This window comes from Trachemys scripta, chromosome 1, assembly GCF_013100865.1.
Source record: "Trachemys scripta elegans isolate TJP31775 chromosome 1, CAS_Tse_1.0, whole genome shotgun sequence".
In the NCBI taxonomy this organism is placed as follows: Eukaryota; Metazoa; Chordata; order Testudines; family Emydidae; genus Trachemys; species Trachemys scripta.
Window position 1 is genome coordinate 156612976 of NC_048298.1, and position 22564 is coordinate 156635539.

The following is a 22564-nucleotide window of genomic DNA, read 5'->3' on the forward strand; positions in this document are numbered from 1 at the left end:
TACAGTAAGACAGTGACTTACTTGATATTTTACTATCTCTATCCTGTAGCTGTTTCAGTAATTCTTTTCTATGATCTTCTGTTTCCATCAATTGTGCAACAGTTCTGAAATTGCAGGAAAAGCCCAATTACCAGTTATTTCAAAAATAACAGACAGATGCAAGATTCATGTCTCCATTTCTTTGCAGCAGCAAGCTAGAATAACTTGTGCAGCATTGCTTTGCATGGTCAGGAAAGTTTTTTTTAAGCTAGGCAGGCTAAAGTGCATCTTTAATTCCATGCTGTACAAATATATTCTTTTGATTCCTTATTTGAAAGAATACTGATTCAAGTTTCATTTCCTTCCCTCTGTCAAACACACAGTAGAAACTCTATATCCTAAGAAACCTCATTCGTTCCTAGAGATTGAATCCTGAAGAATCAGTCCCCTCAACTACAAGCAGTAAAGCATTCTTGATATTACCAAGGAAATGAACCCAACCATCCTAGCAAGACTCTAAAAACCAATTTATCTAGTGTTTTAGATTTACTAAAAGGTGTCTTCTGCAACTACGGTGCAAAGTTTCCAGTACAATTTTGTCCATCTAGTAGGAGGACCACATATACTAAGACCAATGGTTCTCAACCAGGAGTATGTGTACCCATGGGGGTATGCAGAGGTCTTCCAGGTGGTACATTATTAACTCATTTAGATATTTGCCTAGTTTTACAACAGGGTACATAAAAAGCACTAGCAAAGTCAGTACTAGCTAAAATTTCACACAGACAAAATGAGAAAGTAAGCCATTTTTCAGTAACAGCATGCCATGACACTTTTGTATTTTTATGTCTGATTTCGAAAGCAAGACGTTTTTAAGTGAGCTGAAACTTGGGGTATGCAAGATAAATCAGACTCCTGAAAGGGGCACAGTAGGATGGAAAGGCTGAGAACCACTGTACTAGACAATCTTTTTTGCTGGTAGCATATCTACACTTTAAGGTATTAATTGCTTAAGTTACAAATTTTAAATTGTGGGAATTTAAGTTCAGTTCTACTCTACCACTGTGACCACTAACTTATGCAAATACACAAATGTGTATCACTTTGTCCTCCCTCTAGTTTGTCTGTTATTCACCCTGTTGCCTATTGTCTAAATCCTAACTGGAAATTAGGAGGGTGGGGGAGAGGAGGTGACGGGAAGTGGACTGTTATTTATTTCACAGTACCTATTACAACAGGGTCCCTAGGCACTACTACAATAGATAATCTGAAAACGGCCATGTGAAACGCAGAACAGCTTCCTGGTGTATCGAGTAATATCTGATTGCTAATACACATTTTTACACCTATTAATGCTGAAGACACAAACTATAAGAATGTAAATGGCATTCCATTCTGCCTCATGAATCAGACTAGTTAACTGAATTCTGATTGCAGAAATTTTACTACTGGCAATACAAGAGCCAGGAATAATGCAGCTTGACCTTCAGGGCTGGCAGCTAGAAAAATCAAATAAATTCACTTTATAAGTAAAACGAATGATCTGGCCTTACTCTGTCATTTTGCAGAAGAGTACCATCCTTTAAAATATCAGTTAGAAACAAGAAAAAAAAAATGGGGGGGGGTTATTTACAACCAGGAAGCCTCTTCCCTTAGCTGCTGCAGTAAAAGATAAGTTTGCCCAGCCCCCTGCTCTTGTCAGACCATCAATTTGCAACAAATTGTAGTTTCTATCCTCAAAAACCTGGGACAGGTGGTACTCTGATGGATTAGGAAAAATGAAAGAAAAACAAAATTCAGAATTCTTGCTCATTTGGTATAGGACTATGGGAGTATACCTGTGCTTGTGAAGTGAAGAAAGAAGTTAAATTAGTAATGTTTGAAACTGTTTCAAGCCGTGCATCACAGGAGGAGAATGAAGTGCAGCAAAAGTGAATTATATATTGAATTACAGTAGTGATTATAGGTTGACCCACTGCAATGAAGGGCAGCCATCTACCACCATTACTTCAAGTTGTACAGAAGACCCCTGCTATAAAGGAAAGTGATGAACAAGTTAAACTCTCTCTTCTACAATTGTAGAGCTTCTAAGAGTCATTTTCTTTGTCAAGTTCTTTATTGCCTTGAGTACTACCAGCTATCAAAGTACTAATAAAGACTGAAATTTAGCCATAGACTAATCAAACTCCTATTGGACTCTAATAGAAAGTTGCCTGCCTCAAAGACTGAAATTTGGCCCACAGTAGTTAAATGATAGTGAATTTCAATAATCTCTGGCACTGATTTAAGATGCCCTCTAATGAAAGGGCATTACTTAATTAGCAAAACTTTTGACCCCGTCTGCTGACAAAAGCAATATTCTGCATGAGAAGAGAGAATCCTTGTACATTAGAAGGGAATCTTGAAACCTATTAAGTTCCATAAAATTCACTGTAAGTAGTCTCAGGTATTATACATTACCTCAAGTTCTCCTGCCTGTTTGTGTGTAAGACCAGAAACAAAACCAGAAGAAATTATTATGCAGAGGAAATAGGTGAGTAACTACACAAAGCAAAATGGAGAAGTCTCCCCCGCACATACACCTCAGGTGATACTTGAAACCATAGATAATTAAACAATTAATATTGATGTGACTTGATGATGGTTTCCCTTTAATTTGCTTTTTAAAAAAAATGAACTAAACTTACTTGTCATTCTGTTGCTTGAGCGATTCATTCAGCTTTTTCATGGCCTCAGTTTGTTTATTTAGTGAATTACATGTAATCTGCAGATCTTTATATTGTCTTTCAGTGGTTTCATGCCTAAAAGTTAGTTAATGGGTTATGGTTAAGAAGAGTAAGTACTTCTTAAAAGCTTTACTGTGTCAGGAAAGAAGAAATACTTTTGACATCCAATGAGCTATTTTTCCACTCCACTTCCAAGCAAAAATGGTTACCCCCACTTTTGGGGAAAAAAAACAACAAAACACTTATTAAAAAACCGGCAGGGGATAATATATAAAAAAAACTAACAGCAACTTTCATCTTAACCTCAATCCTCATTGGAACCCTTACACATTATCATTGACTGTTTATTAAGATTAAGAATTGGATTGAGAGTACATATTTCTTTCAGACAAAGTTCACCACAACCAGGTGGTTCACATAAATGTAGCAAGTTATACATAATCAGACCAGTGACTGGAAGTAGATTGTCTGACAGAGGCCAGACCAATGCTTCAGAGAAAGTACAAGAATTCCCATAATGGACAATTATAGGATTATCTGCACATAGGAGATGTTCCTTCTTAAGGAGTATCTGGTAGAAGTTACTCTCTGCCTAAAACACAAAGGTTTTTAGTTCTTTGAAATTTTTTGATCTTGTCTAATCTAACTCTGAATGGTCTCATCCAAACAAGTGCAATACTTTTTTGAATCCCATCAACCTCTTAGCCTAGTTTTTTTTTTGTATTATTAGCTTTAAAGTTGTTGTTTTTATTTCACTAAGTGTCTGTCCCCTTATTCTTGTATTATGAGGGCAGGCAAATAGGAGCACTCTAATTGCCCTCTCAGCCATTAATTTTGTACACCTATCATGTCCACTCAACAAACTAGTTCCATTCTTTCTTTACATAGAAATCTTCATTACTCAAATCATCCTCACCCATTCCTTAACTTAACAGCTTTTGAATTTGCACCTTCTTCATCCATCAATTTCTATTTTCTGTTCAAATTACAAACTTTTTCAAACAAGATTAATTTGATCCAAGAACAAATAAAATTCAAGTACAATATAGGTTTTAAGAGGGTCACCGCTAAACAGAGTTTTAATACACTGTCCTGCAATATGATAAGCCTAGAAAAAGATAGTGCTTTGAACACCTCAAAGCCCTCCTTCTGCTTCAGCTAGATTGGGCACTTACTGGATTCAGACAGAGCTCTACCCCGCATTCCTTGGCTGAAAGGACTAATCAGGTCAAAGTAGGTCCTTTTAGAAGGGCCTGTGAAAACCTATTTTCTCTTTTGATCGGTTATCTATCTGAAAATTTTCTGTTTTAGGTCAGTACACGAGTAGTAAAGATAGATTTTAAGTTCTTACTTCTGCAGAAGATCCACGGAAGATCTTTTCAGTATCTCATATTCTTCAGCCACTGTTTGTAACTTCCGATTGTGTTGAAAGAGCTGCTCTATGTCATTCTGCGCCCGTTCAGATTCTACCTGCTGAGCTTTCAGCAACACATCAAGTTCTTCATTTTTTCGCTCTGCGTCCTTCAACATTGCCGCAAGCGTCCTTGCCTTTGAGCAAAAAGCAAATACGAAGACTCCTTTACATGCTTGATCTAGGATATGTTGCTTAACTCACTCAAAAGAATGGGGAATTTCACATGGAATTAGAATGTACACTACTGCTAAATTATCCACAAAACCTCTATGATCAAATGCTCCATGATCAGTGCACTATATTTAAAATTAGATAGCAAGTTTTAAGCATGTTTAAAGTTTTGGCAAATGATGACTGAATCAGTTATTTTACACTCTGAGATACAGTAGTAATTTGTGACCTTAAAAGTAAAACAAAAAATAGTTTAGATACTCTTTAAAAAAGTATCTGAAGTGATTACACTGAGTGGCTTAAGCTTCATTTGAAAGCATAACTCTATCCAAAAAAAAGAGTACAGACTGGCTGTTAGCTTGCACATAAACAGGAAAAGGTTCTAGGGCTGTCTGCAAACCCCTAACATTTTAGTACTGTAGTTAGAAGTACAGTTTCTCTAAAATAGTGTTCTAGAACAAGCAGTAACATTAGTACAGTAAATCTTATTGTATAGATGGGGAGATTATTGAGGCTGTTCTGAAAGATCAACCATTAATGCGGCATTAACACTAGCTATCCACAAAGGTCTGATACATAACTCAGCTAAACAGTGGAGGAAGGGAAGGCTTCAAAAAAATCACATAAGGTCATACCTAAAGGGCATAAATGTCAAATATGGAAGCTCAAAGAGCTTATAGATATAAGAGGATGAAACTAAAAGAATATTTACAGTAAGTATAAAAAAAATTTAGCAGTGACACTAGATTAGAATATTTTCCACAAACAAGTGGTAATCTTAATCTTTGTATTTAGTTTTTAAAAGAAACTGAAGTTCTAGCTTAAGACACATGTAGAGAACCATTCTGTACTGGGGCCTCCATGACAGAACACTGGGTTTGGACTAGATGACTGTATAAGTATCTTCCATCTCTACCTTCCAGCGTGTGGTTGTTCATACTCACCTCAGATTCAGCTTGGACTCTCTGACAACGGTACTGGGCAATTAGCCTATCAGCCTGAGCAAGCGCTAATGCCTTTGCCTCCAATAGATCTTGTAACCTGGTTTCTTTGGACTAAAGATTAAGAAAGATTAGTAGCACTATTTCATTAATTTTATCTTTCATAGTAAGTACACATACTCAACAGTGACGTAAATACACATGTTCATATGTACTCACGGCTAATGCCGCTAGTTTCTGCTCATAGACATCCATTATGTCAGACATCCTCACATCAGTGATTGGTTCCTTCATCTGTGGGAGAAGTTAGAGTAGTAGAATTCAACAGCCTGAAGATAAATTTGTAGTTTCTGGATGAACAGTCATTCGTCTTATAGATCTCGATGAGAGAATAGTAATTAAATGAGCCCACAGGCTGGCAGCTGCTCTGCCTTCAAACATTAAAAGCCTTGCTGCATCAACTTGGGTATACCTCAGACTTGTTCAGTTTAATGTAAGAAAGTATTGGAATTACTGAATAAAATTTACCCAATAAAGGGACGATCATAACATCCACTATCATGATCATAAATTAGTGTTACTCCAAAATTGAGGGAAAACTCGTTACATAGGCTGCTACAATAGGCCTATTGGTTCGGCTGGGTGTGGGAAGCTTAAGTGTTCCTCCTGACAAATGGTATTTCAGTTCTGCAGGACTAGTGGCAGGGCATTATGGCCAAAAATTCTAATCTCAGAATTCATTGACCTCGACAGAGACAGGTCAAAATATTTTGATGAAAACAATATAGAGAAAGTTTTTATGAAATGTCTCCTCCATCTTTCATTAAGATCCTTTAGCATACTAAAGAGTTTACTGACCTTTATGGCACAATATAGGGCTTATATATTTATTCAAATGAATATTTGTGTAAACATTTACATTTTTCTATAGTCAGTTGAGCAGTAATTGAGGAGAGGGTCTTCCAGGGGTGTGGTCTGGGGACTGATAAAGCTTTCCATTAAGGTAGTGCTTGGGGAGGTGCCAGTGCCAGTTTTGGGGAGACTGTTCACTGTATGCGGATAGATGCTGCTGCGCAAGTGAGCCCAGCTGTTTGTGCTTTTCAGTATAGAAGATAAATATCATCCAATAGTAGTTTACTAACATCTTGTTTTCAAAACAGCACCAGCTCCTACACAGGGGAAAATTAGTTCAAAATGCCCTAATGCAGAAGGAGATCAGACATCTATTCTTTTCCCCATTTGTATGTTTTTCAGCTCTCTCTCTATCCTCTTGGACCCTACTGTTGTTGCTACAAAGTTGAAGGATCACGTGGAGTAAGTACTTTCATTTAGAATTTTATTTAAATGTACAAACATGTCAAAGTCAATGACAAAACATTCGTTGGAATATTCTGTTTTCTGCACATCTTGTATTTAATTTATTTAGCTTCTTCCTGTGATTATAAAAAGATGGCATCTTCTTTAGGAGTCCACTTTTCTTCTGTAGCTTGTGTTAAACATTTAAGGCTGAAGTGTTTGATGTTCACGGAACAAATTATCAAATTTTAAAAAGTCATTCCCTCCTCGAAGGAGCAACTCCTCTGATCAGAAGAGTTAAGTGCATCACTAGGTATATGCCAATAAGCTTTCTTTCTGTCAGAAGTTCATCTTATGGTCTGGTTGCAGGAACTGTTCCTGTATTTGGAGTCCCTTTGTGTTGGAGAAACCACAGTTAACTTAATGCAACAAATTCTGTATTTGGTGCCTAGACACTGTGGTGATATGCTTTAGAAAATTCAAATTAAAGGAATGTTAATGTAATAAAGCTATTTGCTCAACTTACAATGCATGCTATATCAGAGGGAAGCAAGATTTCCACTGTTGTAAAACGACTTCCCTACCTCACAGGGATGCTGTGAGGATAAATATCAAGATCAGGAGGTGCTCAAATACTACTGTGTTTGGGGGACACATACAAGCATCTAAAAGATGGGTGATTATCCCTGACCCTAATATGCCAGAATGTCATCTGCCCTCCAGGGAGTGTCTTTCTGTAAAAAAACTTCTCCCTTTGTGCATCATTGCAACAGCTTAGATCTTCTGGGCAGGGTTTTTGCCGCCCCAAGTGGCGGGGAAAAAAAAAAATAGCCGCAATCGCGATCGGCGGCAGCTCCACCGCGCTGCTTTCTTCTTCGGCGGCAGCTCCTTTTCTCCGTCCCCGAAGAGCCCGACATGCCGCCCCTTCCCCTTGGCCGCCCCAAGCACCTGCTTGCTGGGCTGGTGCCTGGAGCCGGCACTGCTTCTGGGACACATCTGCTAAGTCCCCATATCTGAAAGCTAGGTAAATATAAGCAATACATCTCAGGGTAAAGATTCTGGACTATGAAAGTCTGGAAGACCAGACTGTTGACTTTTCTGGACACAACAGGGATCCTCTTTATTTGGGCTTCTGCCTGAGAATGCAAGAGCATACATATTGAGTTCAGGTGAGGTGTCCGAGTTAACATTTGTAGCCTAAAAGTTTCAGGTGCTACACCTCTTCTGTAAACACTGTTAGTAGTTATCCTACCAGAAATAAGAAAAATACTATTAACCTCCAGTCCAGATTGAAGTTTCTGTATTAGCTCTTGAATGTTCGAAGTTGTTGCATCATCATTTGAAGGGTACGAAGTAGAGCACTTCATGGATGTAACACTAGTAATGGATGACTGCATATGGATTTTTTTTGATGCATGCTCTCTCTCTTGTTGTCTATAAGCATTATTTGCTGCAATGCTTTCACCAAGCCTATATAACAAGACAAAAGAAGCAAGCAATAAAACCTAGCAAGAATGTTAATGTGAGGGTAGGAGACTGATTTTTTGTAAAGAGGAGTCTACAACAATTACACACTACACTTGGAAAACATATTAACCCTACTTGCACTATCATACTGTATTAGGTACTTCAGTTAGATATGAGTATGAAATATTTTGAGATCTAAAAAAGGAGAAATGCTAAAGAAAAAAAACAGGTTGATTGTTCACTGATAGCAACTTCTCTCTACAATCACTATGTGAATTTTAAGGTTCTATAACTCTTTATCTACTATATCTAGAAACAAGTGCCGTATCCTATTGGAAAGGATATTTCCAGCTCCTCTCAAATGGCACAACATCTGTTTCTAGCTATGATAGTTTGAGTTACTGAACTTTAAACCTGTCCGAGAACTGTGAATGTGGCCCAGCATGCATGACAGACCAGCATTGGGGGTGATGAGAAGAAAGATTCAACTACGAGAACAGAAAAAAAGTTTTGAAGAAGGTAACAATTACTCAAACATTTGGAATATTAGTAGTCCTAATTAAAAAGATTCAAACACAGACTTTAAACAAGTCACTCAGATTAAAGTAATGAAAGTGAAAGACATCATATCATTACCCCCTTACCACACATAAGAAACTCACACTATGGCAGGGAAATCTGGTAATGGTGCTGCCTCAAACAGTATTCTAAGTCCAGCCTGTACTTGTTCTCTGTGGTCTGATGTTAAAGCAAAAGCCAAAGGTGTAATCAAACGTTGATCCTGAGAAGAAATCACTTATGTCAATTTATAATCAACTAAAGAATCCAGACATTGCAATAGACCGAAGCCAATGTGAATAGATATATATTTTTAAATTTCAGTTACCCTTGTGTTAAAAAATAATAATAAAAAAAAAGTATCTATACACACATACTTGCAATTTTCTGAAAACCCATTTAGTTAACCAGAGCAATGAACTTTTACAAATCTGCAAAACTTGCTTTCAGGATTCTGTACATTATCTGCACACAATTATGTAATACGGGGGTCGGTAATCTACGGCACGCGAGCTGATTTTGAATGGCACGCTGCTGCCTGCCGGGGTCCCGCTCAGTCCACTGCCGAACCCCGGCAGCGGGCGGAGCTGGACCCCGGCAGGCAGCAGTATGCCATTAAAAATCCTGCCCGACCCAGCCTGCTCTTCTACGCCGGGGGAAGGGGGCAGAAGCAAGCTTGGTCCTGCCGGCTGCTGCTATAGGTCAGGCTCCGCTGGCAGCCAACCTTCCCCATCCCCCGCCTCTTCCCCCAGCGTGCTGCGTGGAGCCCTGTCTCCTCTCCCTCCCTGCCGCCGATGGCCCTTGCGAGGGAGGGGAGAAGAGCAGCCCCAGCGCCCTCGCTGCTCAGACCGGTAAGGAGGCGGAGAAGAGGCAGGGGGAAGGGAGGCAGGAGCGGGGCGTATCCCTCCAGCCCCCTGCCGTGAGCCGCTCAGGGGGCAGGGAGCACCCTCCTGATCCCAGCCCACCCACCCCAGCCCTCTGCCCTGACCCCTGCACCCCAGCCACCTGCATGCCCCCCCACACTCCATGCCCTGACTCCTGCACCCCCTCACATGCCCCCAGCCCTCTGCCCTAACTCCTGTACTCGACATACCCAGCCGCCCCCACACCCTTGCCCTGACTCCTGCACTCCCCACACTAATCCATCCCCCCCCACACCCCATGCCCTGACTCCTGTACCCCCTCAGCCCTCTGCCCTGACCACTGCACCCCCCTTGCACCCCAGATCCCTGCATCCCCCCCCACGACCCCATCCCTGACTCCTGTATCCTCCACACATACCCAGCCCCCCCATACCCCTTGCCCTGACTCCTGCACTCCCCACCCTGAGTACCAGGTTGGCAGAAGGCTGAGCGGGGCTGGCGGCTGGGACCCCAGCTGGCAAGGGACCGGCAGCCAGAACCCCAGACCGGCAGCGGGCTGAGCGGGGCCGGCAGCCGGGACCCTGGCTGGCAGGAGCCAGCGGACGGAACCCCAGACTGGCAGCAGGCTGAGCTGCTCGGCCCGCTGCTGGTCTGGGGTGCTGGCCCCGCTCAGCCCACCACCAGTCTGGGGTCCTGGTCCCCAGCCCCGCTCAGCCCACTGCCAACCTGGGGTTCTGGCTGCCAGCCCCTTGCCGGCCGGGATTCCGGCCACAAGCCTCACACAGCCCACTGCCGGCCTAGGTGAACGGAACCCCAGGCTGGCAGTGGGCTGAGCAGGCCGGTGGCTTAAGATCAGCATTTAATTTAATTTTAAATGGAACTTCTTAAACATTTTGAAAACCTTGTTTACTTTACATAAAACAATAGTTTAGTTATATTATATATAGACTTATAGAGAGACCTTCTAAAAAACGTTAAAATGTATTACCGGCACGCAAAACCTTAAATTAAAGTGAATAAATGAAGACTCAGCATACCACTTCTGAAAGGTTGCCGACCCCTGATGTAATACAAGCATTCAGTACAGATGATGTGTAATGAGAGAGTTATTATGGTCTCTGAGCACAAAATCATCTGCTGTGTCCAAATACTAGTATTCCTCCCATCTGGCGTGGATAGCAGAAGGAAGACTAATGCCCCAAACCTGCAATCCATTAAGCACGTGCTTCACTTTGAACATGAGGACTCATGAGCTTAAAGGGTTTACAAGATCATGCTAGACGCATGCCTAGAATAGCTTAAGTCATCCACCGTCCTGAAAGCTACACAAATCTTGTTTTAGAGGGTCACCCCAATGAGAACTAGAAGGAAGTTGAGTGTCCTTGCATTTGAGAAAAAGGGTGCAAATATAGGCATTATGATGGTTTTTGCACTGCGAACACCTGTCCACAAGAAAGCATACTGAATACAATTCATCCGACTTGTCAGTAATGACTTGTATAGTTCCATACGGACAAAACAGCTAAATTGGATTCAGACAAAAGGTGAAAAGTTTCATTTCCTAGTAACCAATCCTCCGAGCCAGCTACTTGATATAGGAACCAAAATAATTTTCTGAGTATAGAACATTTTAAATTTCAACCTTAACACTATTACTGTATCAGACGGGTAGCCATGTTAGTCTGGATCTGTAAAAAACAACAGAGAGTCCTGTGGCACCTTTAAGACTAACAGATGTATTGGAGCATAAGCTTTCGTGGGTGAATACCCACTTCATCGTGCATCTGACAAAGTGGGTATTCATCCACGGAAGCTTATGCTCCAATACATCTGTTAGTCTTAAAGGTGCCACAGGACTCTCTGTTGCTTTTTTACTATTACTGTAGTTGATCATAAACATTATATTTAATTATATCTTAACATACATCACTGGAATAAAAAGCTCAAAACTTTAAAAACTAAATACTTTAAACATACATAAAAAAAACTTTTGGACTGAACAACAAACATGAGGAATCTCAGCTCCCTGAGCAGGTTCTTCAATGTGTTATGGACACTTAATATTTATGCTGAAACACATTCAGAATCAAATCAAGGGGGATATAATACATTCACCTTCTTAATGATTCTTTGTAAATCATTTAAAGCCTACCTGAAGAATTTTGTAGAAACTGACTTCCATACTAGGCACCAACTGTTTAAGTCTGCTCATAAGATCAAGTGTTTTCAAAATGACATCAGCAGCAAGTTTGCTTTAAACAAAATAAAATTGGAATGAAAAGTGAGTTTTAAATATATATTGAGAGTAAGTTTACACTTAGAAAAATTATGTGCTTTCTTTTTAGAAAAAAGGTTGACTTGAATTTAATGATACAATAGCAAACATGGAAATTGAATTCCTCTACCAATTCATAGAACAGAAACAACAGATGGTAGCAATGCAGGCTTCCCCTACTCTACCATGCAATGTGCACCTACTATCTCTAGCAGAAAGTTCAGTCACCACACTGTGGTCTCTCTGCTGCGATCAATGATAAGGAAGCCAATAGCAACAATGGAGGATTTTACATGAAACATTTGTAAAACTTGAAGCGGACATAAGAAATTCATTTCCCATAAGCCAATTAATAGAGGACAAATGATAACTCCTAGTCACCAATCATATGGGATAGATTAAAATTGGTGACACTGAGGCGAAACGTACGATGATCCCATTCTCATGCCCCAACCCATTTGGTCCCTCTGAAATCATGTATTTTCAATGTTTCTACCGAAACAATTTCAAATAAATTTCTGAAGTTCAGTTGTTTAAACCCAAGATGTAAAAGAATGGATGGCTTGAACATTAAATTCACCTAGGATATAAACTGATAACTAAGGTTGAACTAGTACATATTAGATTTGCTTTTCCATCTAACCAGAATTCCAATTTATCCTGAAAGAACTACAAAAGGTCTAACAATTTAAGGAACACAATACTCAATGAACAGCTAAAGCTACCATTCTGCTCTCTCAATGCTGCTCTCTATTGCCAAGAAAATTAGCCTTAACAGAAGCACAGGTTTTTTTGGTACTTTATAACCCTCATTTTCAAAGTAAATTAGGTATTAGATTAATTTGATTTTAGCACGCTCACCACAGTTCAGAGTCCACTACCTTTGTCCCAAAGCCAACATCAATTCCACTGCAGGTAAATTGGTGTTCTATTAGAGATGTGCATCTGCTTGCAGTCAGTGCCTTAGAGGCATGCATTTTCATTGTGTCATCTCCACAAAGAGGTAAATTCAGTTAAGGATGCAGACTAATTTATTCTTGTATGCATTATAATATACTAAAAGCTTTTGGAATTAGATTAAAAAAAATCAAATGTTTGAGACACTTGACAAGTTAACAGCACTTCTCAATTACAATGAAGCTCCTTAAAGATACAAGGGAGTGAGCTTTTGTTTTTCTCTCTCTCCAAACAAAACACATTTTTTCTGGCACTTAAGAAACCTAAACTTGTACCACATTAAGCTAGCAGAGCAAAGTTTGGATGGGAATGGGAGATTCTTGGATGGGAATCTCCTAAGAACACCAAGATGCAACAGGAAATAACTGAAAAGAAGGCACCCTGCACTTTACAGCTCATTCAAAAGAATACCCCTCCCCGCATCACAGGACACGGATCACTAATGTTGTAGAAGTAATCTTTCCAAATTTACAAAAGAGGACCTACAAATAAATGCATGAATTGAAAGCTTTATGGTGCTCCTCATAGTAACTGACCATTCCACATTGTTATGAATTTATCAACACTGACGTGAAATAGCATAATAATAGCCCCCCCCCCTTTTTTTTTTTAAATAGATGGGACACTGACAGGGAGAAAGTGACTTGCTCAAGGTCACATAAAGTGTGTGGGCAATCTGGGTTCTGTTTCTGCCAAACAGCAGTCCAGGTTCTTAGCCTCAAAACAATCCTTTTTCTTTTGCAATCATCTAAAATCCATGGATTCTTTGCAAAAGCAACCTAGCAAGTATGTGCTACTTAAGTTTCCCCTGCAGTTTCAACTAGAAAAGGTTATTTCCTGTCATAATTGTGGGTAGTGGTACCATGTGCTGTTAAACAGCTGCCTGCCACATTTCACCCTAAAGGCACCTGTACTGAATGTTAAATAAGGTCATCTCTGTATATACTGGTTACAATAACTAGTAAAGTACTTTTCATCCTGAAGGATTTCAAGCTGCAAGGGAAAAGGAAAATTTAATTTTGAAGTTTCCTTTAAGGCATATTAATTTCAGGTCACCTTAATATGTTTAAAAAAAGTAAAAACTTTTTTTTAAAAAATGGTGATTTTACAAGTATCTATAAAAATAGCAACTGATAAGATCTTAAAATAACAGAGCTCATGTTACACAGCCAACAGGAATAACTTGCATAAGGATATTTAGCATGACGTCAATGACTTTGACCATTCTCTCACATTTCTTCTTCGCTAATAGCTCATCCAGATTCTGTTCTGGCAACTGAAGGTGATCAAGGAGAACAGGCAGTAAAAGAGCCACAAAGCGTTCAGCTGAAGTGCTGTTGCCGGTATCAATAACATCCTGCAGAGATTTAAACCACCAATCAAGGATGTGCAACCTATTCCTAATTTCCTCACCTTGGTCCCAGTGACATTCATGCACCCCCAGCCTAGGGGCCTCTCCAGCCCTACTCCCAACTGATCATGCTGTTTTTAGATTTACTTTTCAAACTATTGACCAGCATCATCAGATTTGAGGAAAGACTTGTTAACTGCACACAATCAGCAGAGACCACCACACTTCTGCAAGTCCTTCAAAATAGCTACAATTGTTCATTATTTCTTGAAGAAATTTTAGAACCAAATGCAAGACTTTATGCATTTGGGTAACAGTTTTAATGTATATCAGATATAAGATCTAGACTGACAGTGCCCTCTTAAGGGGAAAACCAGGTTACAAAATGTGGAAGTCTAGAATGAAACATTACAGCAATTACACCTAGGGTTTATCTTCACGCTTTGCTTTCCAAATAAAAATATGTCTGTGATACACAATTTATGATTTGTAAAATACAGGTGCGTGTTTCTGAATTGGATAACATTAATTCAGATACAAGGTGACCACTAAAAATCAGTCTTGGTACCTCAAATATCTCCCTGAACAATTCTAAAGCTAGAACACAACAGTTTTCAGATCCTTCCAATGGTTGGTTTAACCAGTGCACTAAAACAATAGATGGCTCTGAAGGTTTAGAACGAGCTGTGAATCTGGTACTTCCGGAGACTGGCACACCAGATGGCTCCAGTATTGTCTGACGCACAACATGGCGCAGTTCAGTCACTGAACAAAAAGCAAGTAGTAATTCCAAGACCTGTACAAATCAGAAGTAGAAGAGGAGTTAAATATTTAACAGTCATGCAAATAAAGCAAATACAGTGTTTATTAGAACTGTGCACAGTGACACCTACTGCCAAGGATATCTCAGCACTTCCATGAGGGTGGATTGATTTAAATTGATTTAAGTCACTGATTTTAATTATGATTTAATTCAGCAAACAGGAAATCTTGATTTATGTCACTGATTAGGAAAATAGCAAAAGTACAAATGCAAAACAAGATTATAAACAAAAGTTGATTTTCATTGGCATTTAACCATGAAAACATTTATTTGCAACTAAATATAGCCTTTACACTAAATTTAATACTTTTTGCTACTAAGAGGATACACTATACACATTTGAGCAATTACATACCCTAAATTAAGAATCTGAACATATGTTAACGTTAGAAAATGGTGAATAATGCATTTCTTATTTACTAAATTAACTTCAATTTGTGACTTGTGTCAAGCTGCACTTGAATAGAAATTTAAATTGAATTATTTAAACTAATAATTTTTTTTAAACTACCTTAAAGTGCTGGAAACATAAGAAAAAAATATCAAAACATGTTTTGCATTTAAAACGGATGTATTAAATATAAGTATTAGCTGTAGTAAAATTAATTGAACTGATTTTTCCTGGTCACAATGTCGTTCAAGATTATAGAACTAGCAGACCTCATCCTCTCAGACAGATTTTTATTCATAGATTGGAAGAGAAAACAAGCTTTTTCAGATCCCAGTCTGTTTCTCAATTTTGAATGAGCTTCTCATTGAATTGAACTAGCTGAATAAAATGAAATGAAGAAAATACTTTCTCACACCAGCATAAGCGGCCACCGCTGTCAAAGCGGGTTTAGGATTTCAAGCTAATTCTAATGCCAAGTACTTAGCCAGCGAAATCCACTAGTACAGTAGTTTGTCTCTCTAAAATTTTGGCAGCAAACACATACTGCTTGAGTATTATTTATTTAAAGTCATTTAAATTAATAGATTAGCCAGCTTAGGCTTTACAATAAGTTGCGAAATTCAAATTTTAAATAAAATTACATTTTAAAAAAATTAAAATAAAAAAAACAATTTTAATCAATATCCACCCTGGTTTCCATTACAAAAGATCACTCAGTTGCTTGCAGCTTCCTCAGAACGTTATTCTATTAAAGAAATTAGGTATACTTGCTCTCGTTTAAGGGCAATTATTTTTCTATGAAGTTAGCAGGTTCAAATTCCCTAAGATGTAGATATCCCTTTAAATGGTCAGATGGAAACCCAACTAATTTGACCAAGTTATCAGGCTTATTTAAAAGAAAACAAAAAACCCCACATTGCCCATGCACACTGGATGTTAAACAATAATACTATTGCCCAGCAATCTATTGGCAGTGCACATGTATATATACTAGGATATTAATGGATGAAAACGTACACATTCACAAAAGAAGAGATTTTAAATAATGAACCTCTAGGAATCTTCACATATCAAGCATTTATCTTTTTGTTCACTAGTAGACTCAATGTCCAAACACATTAAAATGATTTAGCATTTATCGTCTGCCATGTTGTAAAATTCATTTTAGGAAGGTTTACAAAAACCTTTAAAAATAGCTACGTTTACATTATATACAAGGTACAACTGCAAATAATATTTAACCTGTAACATTTCCAGGTTGCAGTATGACTATTAATCTTCAAAACAAGAGGAATTATTTCATTTTATGAATGGTGAAATTGACGCAGAGATTAATTGCCTTATCCCAGAATGTACTGAACACCTTCAACTCCCACTGGCTTGAATAGGACTTAGATTTCAAGAGCTACTGAACACCTGTGAGAGAGATTTGCTTAAGGCAAGTATTAAGTAACTAGAGACAGTATTAGAAGTTATGAGCTCCTAATTTGGGCCAAATGCTTGGTAAATTAGATTGCATAGTTTCTCTCACTATAAAATACCTTTGATGATGAATCAGGATCCCTTCCATGAAGGAGGCCTAATACTTGATTGAGGCATGAGGTGAAGTGTTCATATCTAGATTATAAATGAGAAATAAACTAAGCTCTTACTTCATTGAAGTAGTTACTCGATTAAACACTTATGAACAGCAGTGGATTAAAATGCCCTCTACCAGCTCCATTCCTAGAATGGTTACGAAAAGCCAATAGGAAGAAATAAAAGCCAAAGGAAGCATCCTCAACCTTGTAACTGCTATATTTTAAAAGACTAAGCTATACTTTAAAAATCACTTTCTCCTGAAGCTTGTTTTTGTATTTTATGTTGCTATCTAAAGAATTTTTTTTTTATTAGGAACTCAGCATATTAAGTTTCTTTCATCATTATTTGAAGAGGAGTCTAAAACTGCAACTGGCTAATTTTACAAAGTGAAGTCATACCTAGTAAGATAATCTGCAATTTTGGGGTTCTTCAGCAGATCCATGAGTAGATCAACAGAATATTTTCTTGTCAGTGTGCCATCGCCATTTACAAGAATGTTGAATATTAACTGAAATGTCTGATGAATGTTTCGGGCATGGAAGAGCTAATAAAAAGGAAATGAGAGCTATTTATGCTACACCACCAATAAATCATCCCCCACTAGTCAAAACAAACTACAGTCAGAAAACCGACCCAGTCATTATGGTTATTTAATAGTCTTACTCAAAGTTTAGAAATTTCAATGAGATTTTCATAACAAGACTCCAAAATATTTACTTACCTTTTCTCCAACTTCTTCATTTAAAGTAAGGCTTGATAATATTGAAAGTGCAAACACAACCATAGTTAAACTACTATGGGCCAAGAAACTGATCAAGGTACGATAGAAACCCTTCACATCATTCTATAGCAAAAAGGAGAAACTTGTTAGCATTTGACAGTTTTAATGAGAACATAATTGATAGAACTGTCTGAAATAATGATTTATAAATAAGGATTCAACCTAGCCTAAAAACTATTCTAAGGTGATACCCAGAAAGAGGGCAGTGAATTACATGGGAAATATACAAAATGTGATTACAACATAAGGCACATACTGGTATGAAAAGTATCCTCTAGAACAGAGATTTTAAGTCAAACTTGAATGGTAAAGAAAAAGGGGAGGGAGGATTTTCACTCTCATTTTGCAAGATGAATGGAATGCTATTTCATGAACACAAGTCTTTGTAGCTAAAAGTTAGCTATCGCAAATGGACACCTGATTCCTGTCTAATTCAGCTATATTTTTTTCTTTATAAATATCAGGGTTACAATGGAAGTCTACTCTCAATGTCATCTATGGAAGAATTAACTTCTCCACATGCTGGAAATAACTATGTATGCTCCTAAATACTTTGGCAAAGCTGAGGGTAGATTTCACGTTTCCATTTTATTCCCTTGTAGTCTTAATTAGGGTAAGAATTATTTGGTGAAAATTTTAGCTTTAGTTTGCCCTAAGGAACCAGGAGTAGGGTGTTAACTACTCCACAGGCTTTTAAGTAGAATCCTGTGTACTCTAATTCTGCACCACTAGACTTCACCTCATGGCACAAAATTATGTTTGGAGCCTTTATCATAGTAGAGAAATTTAAAAAAACAACCAAGACAAGCCAAACATAAAGCAACAGGATGATGCCTGCTTGAGTCTACAGGAAAGCTAACTGAGATGTGGATTTCCCCTTTCACTTTAATCTGGCCCCCTGGATTAATTCCTCTGGCATGGAATCTGTCTTTTTCTCCCATTAAATTCCACAATTTTTCCACTTTGCTGTGAATTCATCACTCAGCTACAAACCATAGTTAACATTAATTTGTGCAGTGGTGGGAACAACGATGAAAGGTATATTACTGTTGAATAAACTTGTTTCGATGCAGAATAAGGGCATGAATCCAACACCAAGATCAGGGGTGATTTTTGCTTTCGTCTCGGAAAGGCCAAAGCCTTTCATATTCAAGTTATGCCAAAAATCAACACCGGTTGCCCAAATCCATCTACAATATTAACATTAAAATGGTCTCATGCTAAAGGTATACAGAAGATGCCATGCTTTTACACTGACAAAATTTAGCTTCTCCCACAAGATCTCAACTGGTGGGTCAGCTTCAGACCTCAACTTAATCTTTCACTAAAGATGTGTGGAAGCAGCATGTGCAATCTGAACTGGGTGGTAATGGTGTGAACAAAGCACAGAGAAGGGTAGGTGCTCCACATTATCCCACTGATCATTTCCCCCAATTTTAAAGTGGCACTGCTACATGAGGGATGGGTGGAAACAGGATGTCTGTGAAAAAGTGAGCTCTAAGTCCTCAAATGATCAGATTCCGACTACTCTCTTCCTTTCCTCTATCCCCAGAAGAGAAAATACATAATCAGAGAAGTTTCTTACCAAAGATTTTATATGAGCTTGAACAGAGAGATTGTGTCGACAAAGATTTGCCATTAGTCCCAAACACGGTATCGTTAATTCATCTTCTGTTGACTGACTAAAAAAGTTCCACAGGACTTAAGAATTTAACAGTTACAGCCATTTAGCTTCATTTATATATTCAGAATTCAATGAAATCTCCTTACATTCATAAACATTCATCCAAATTACAGTCATGTATTAAAGACATTTATAAACTTGCAATACATATTCAGTATGGAATACACAATACAAGAGTAAGACCAATCACATGACAGTTTACTCATGTCTATGGTCCTAAACCTGCAATGAGCTTCAGGTGCATGTATTAAAGTCACTAGAGCTCTACACAGGCACAGCGATCTGCCAGGACAAAGCTTGTTGTAGAGTTGGTGGCTCAAATTGTGAAATAAGTCTAAATGCCAGGCAGAAGTGTTCTCACGGCTATTTTAGTTTTTTGGTTTATTTCTTTATCTTATTTCTTCAAAAAGCTCAAATTCTCCTTAAACTCTACCAGCTGTAGAGTAAATGCCCCATCTTTGAATATTCTTTGCAACAATAGCACTTTGAAAGAGACAAAATGTCTGGTAATTTAGAAGTGATTACTACATAATTAATGCTACATCCAAAGCTTGTGAAATAACAAATTAATGAAGCTATTAAAGAAAGTTTAGAAATGTGTTTAGCTAAAGATTTCTCCCCAAAAAGAAAACTGAACACATACTTACACATGATGCGTTAGGAATAAAATCAATTCGTCAATATGAGTGCTGGCATGGAAAACTCTGACATTGTAGGTTAATCTCTGCAGAAGTTGAATACTCTGAAGAAATAAAACCAAGTCAATTATATAGCCTTCCCACAACATTCTACTGTAGAACATGGACATTTGGTGTTAAGACTACAGAGGATACTTCTCTACAGTTTAATGCAGGGATTCTCAAACTGGGGGTTGGGACCACTCAGGGGGTTGTGAGATTATTACATGGGGGGTCGCAAGCTGCCAGCCTCCACCCCAAACTCCCGTTCACCTCCAGCATTTATAATGGTATTAAATATATAAAAATGTGTTTTTAATTTATAAGGGGGGGGGGGGTCGCACTCAGAGGCTTGCTATGTGAAAGGGGTCACCAGTAAAAAAGTTTGAGAACTACTGGTTTAATGTGTCATAAGAATAAGCAGTGTTAATTTTGAGACTTGAATCACGTTTAGATCTTGTAAGTAGAAAGTTATGGTGTTACAGAAACAATGTAGTATTGATATATGTAGGATATTCACTTAGCATATCTTTACTTATTTAATGAAAGCAAGGTAACAATCTTGGATTAGTACATCTGAATGCTCAAACACATATGACTTGCTTAGGAATAGGCTGCTCAGTTCTCTCACACAGCTTGGCCAATAAACTTGCAATGAGGTAGAGGGATTCTCTACATTTAACTGAGTTTCAGTGAGGCTCCTGAATTTTTTTTTTTTTTGAACAAATCCCATATAACTATTTAGAGACCTCCAAAATGTAATCTACAACAGTAATAGTATATTGTAAGTAGACATGCATATAAAGAACAGTATAATTGTTTAATATGAAGGTTTTTTCCCCAAAGGAATATGGCTTTTTTTGTCAAAATGGAAATTTCCATAGGAAATGTCTGTTTACAACAAAAATTTTCCTACAAACTCTACTATAAATACCCCCAACTCCCCTTTTTATGTGCAGAGAAATGAGTTTACTCACTCAACTTCCCAAAGTAGCTAATTTGAGATTTGACTGTAAAGCTTTACATAGCATAGGAAAGGAGATCACCCAAATATATAACTTAAAATTTCTAAGTTAGGGAAGTGGGGACAAATATAAATAGGCTGGTTGCCACCACCGCCATCCTAGACACTTCATTGCTATTTTAAATGGGAATTTTCAGATTGAGAGAAGCTTTCATATGTTAAACACCAGACAAACCCATGAGCTGCCTGAGTCGCCTGGTGCCTTAACAGTCCCTCACAGGCCCTGTGACCTCTGGAGAGTCCCCTTAGATCAAAAGAGATGGGCTGCAATGGTGACTCAATCTTTTCCCTGCAGATCCCTGTCTAAACACTACCAAAGGAGTGCAGCATTGCAGGCCGATTCTGTTCTTTTGTCTGTCTTCTCCACCATAAAGAAAGAACTGCAACACAAGGATGGCAGCGAAATGGCAGCTAGCAGACCAGTACCAGCTAAAAGAAAATCTCCAAGGGTTAAAAAAGCATTGCCAAATGCTCTTGGTTAATAAAGAGGACAGCCCAAAACCAGTGAAATCAATCTGGGGAGGACTGCTTTAAGAAGAATGAGTAGGATCTGGCTGCAGCTGTTGGTGGCAGAACATAAATGGCAGGGTCTAAAAAACGTACAGCCATTCCCATTCTGCCTTGGCTGATTGAAGGCAGAACCAGACCTAATAGCTGTAAATAGATGGAAGAACGAAAACATGGACCCACTGTAAGTAACCTGCAGACCTTAAGAGGGAAAAAGCCAGTTTTCCCTTCATTAATGACTGATGCTAGAGTAGACACAAATAAGTTGACCAGAGAATCAGTGTCTATAGTATTTATATCACTCATTCTTCCGTCTATGAAAGGGGATAGAGATGTCTGTCTCCTTTGTAAAGTGCTTTGAGATCTACAGATGAAGAGTGCTACAAGAGATGGGGGATTAAAAGGGTCTGTAACAAAAATTTAAAGATGGAAATATGCAAGACAGATATATCAGACTATCAAGAGTGATATCCTTAAAGCTAAATACTTGCTTTAAAACAACAGAAAATGAAACCACTCGCGCCCCCCCCCCCAACAAGCTTCTTGAAGTAAACATTGCCCATTTCTAAGTCAATAATTCTTCTAAATTAGAGCAGGGTGAAAACACAAGATAAAAGTATATAAGCAGTTTACCGTAAGTAAATACTGAAAAGTAGTCCTAAAACCATTTGTACATCACATAGATACTACGATGATGGTGTTATATATAGAAAACTTTGAGACAGTAAATAAAAAATATACAACTTAAATACTTTGATTCTATATAATCAGGGAGATCACGTTGAACAATGTTTCTCAAATGCGGCCACCAGGGACTCTTCTTGCGGCCACAGACTCCTGGGCAGTGATTGGGGAGGGGAAGCAGTGGCCCCTCTCCTGGGGCTGCCAGCAGGGGTTGGGCCCTGTTCCTTTCTGGAGCCACAAATGCCAGAGGAGCAGGCAGATGATGTGAGTTCCACACATTCCCAGGGGCAGTGGGACTTGGGCTTCCAGCTTCTGCCCTGGGGTGGTGGGCAGCAGGCTCTGGCTGTGGGGCTCCATCCCCCAGCTGCAGGCCTTCAAGCTCAGGCTGCAGGCTCACCAACCCCCCCAATGTCG

At 38.7% G+C, this 22564-nt stretch overlaps 1 protein-coding gene and 1 long non-coding RNA gene across 2 annotated transcripts in view; one reads left to right on the forward strand and one right to left on the reverse strand.

The window, feature by feature from the left end:
- Positions 1-21891, forward strand: part of LOC117887927 — a 58407-nt gene extending 36516 nt beyond the window's left edge. The window contains exons 4-5 of the long non-coding RNA XR_004648229.1: positions 6486-6545; positions 21255-21891. This is a non-coding gene — a long non-coding RNA (uncharacterized LOC117887927). The remainder of the gene's footprint in view (positions 1-6485; positions 6546-21254) is intronic.
- The window catches only part of CIP2A (cellular inhibitor of PP2A), a 32291-nt gene that overhangs the window by 3433 nt on the left and 6294 nt on the right, over positions 1-22564 (reverse strand). The window contains exons 4-19 of the mRNA XM_034790719.1: positions 19906-20000; positions 19160-19256; positions 17515-17637; positions 17192-17337; positions 16754-16829; positions 14567-14794; positions 13845-14004; positions 12552-12693; positions 11568-11667; positions 8657-8775; positions 7805-7997; positions 5451-5525; positions 5235-5345; positions 4057-4253; positions 2667-2780; positions 22-104 (exon numbers count right to left, since the gene is read on the reverse strand). Of these exons, the coding sequence (XP_034646610.1) occupies positions 22-104; positions 2667-2780; positions 4057-4253; positions 5235-5345; positions 5451-5525; positions 7805-7997; positions 8657-8775; positions 11568-11667; positions 12552-12693; positions 13845-14004; positions 14567-14794; positions 16754-16829; positions 17192-17337; positions 17515-17637; positions 19160-19256; positions 19906-20000 (2059 nt within the window). The remainder of the gene's footprint in view (positions 1-21; positions 105-2666; positions 2781-4056; positions 4254-5234; positions 5346-5450; positions 5526-7804; positions 7998-8656; positions 8776-11567; positions 11668-12551; positions 12694-13844; positions 14005-14566; positions 14795-16753; positions 16830-17191; positions 17338-17514; positions 17638-19159; positions 19257-19905; positions 20001-22564) is intronic.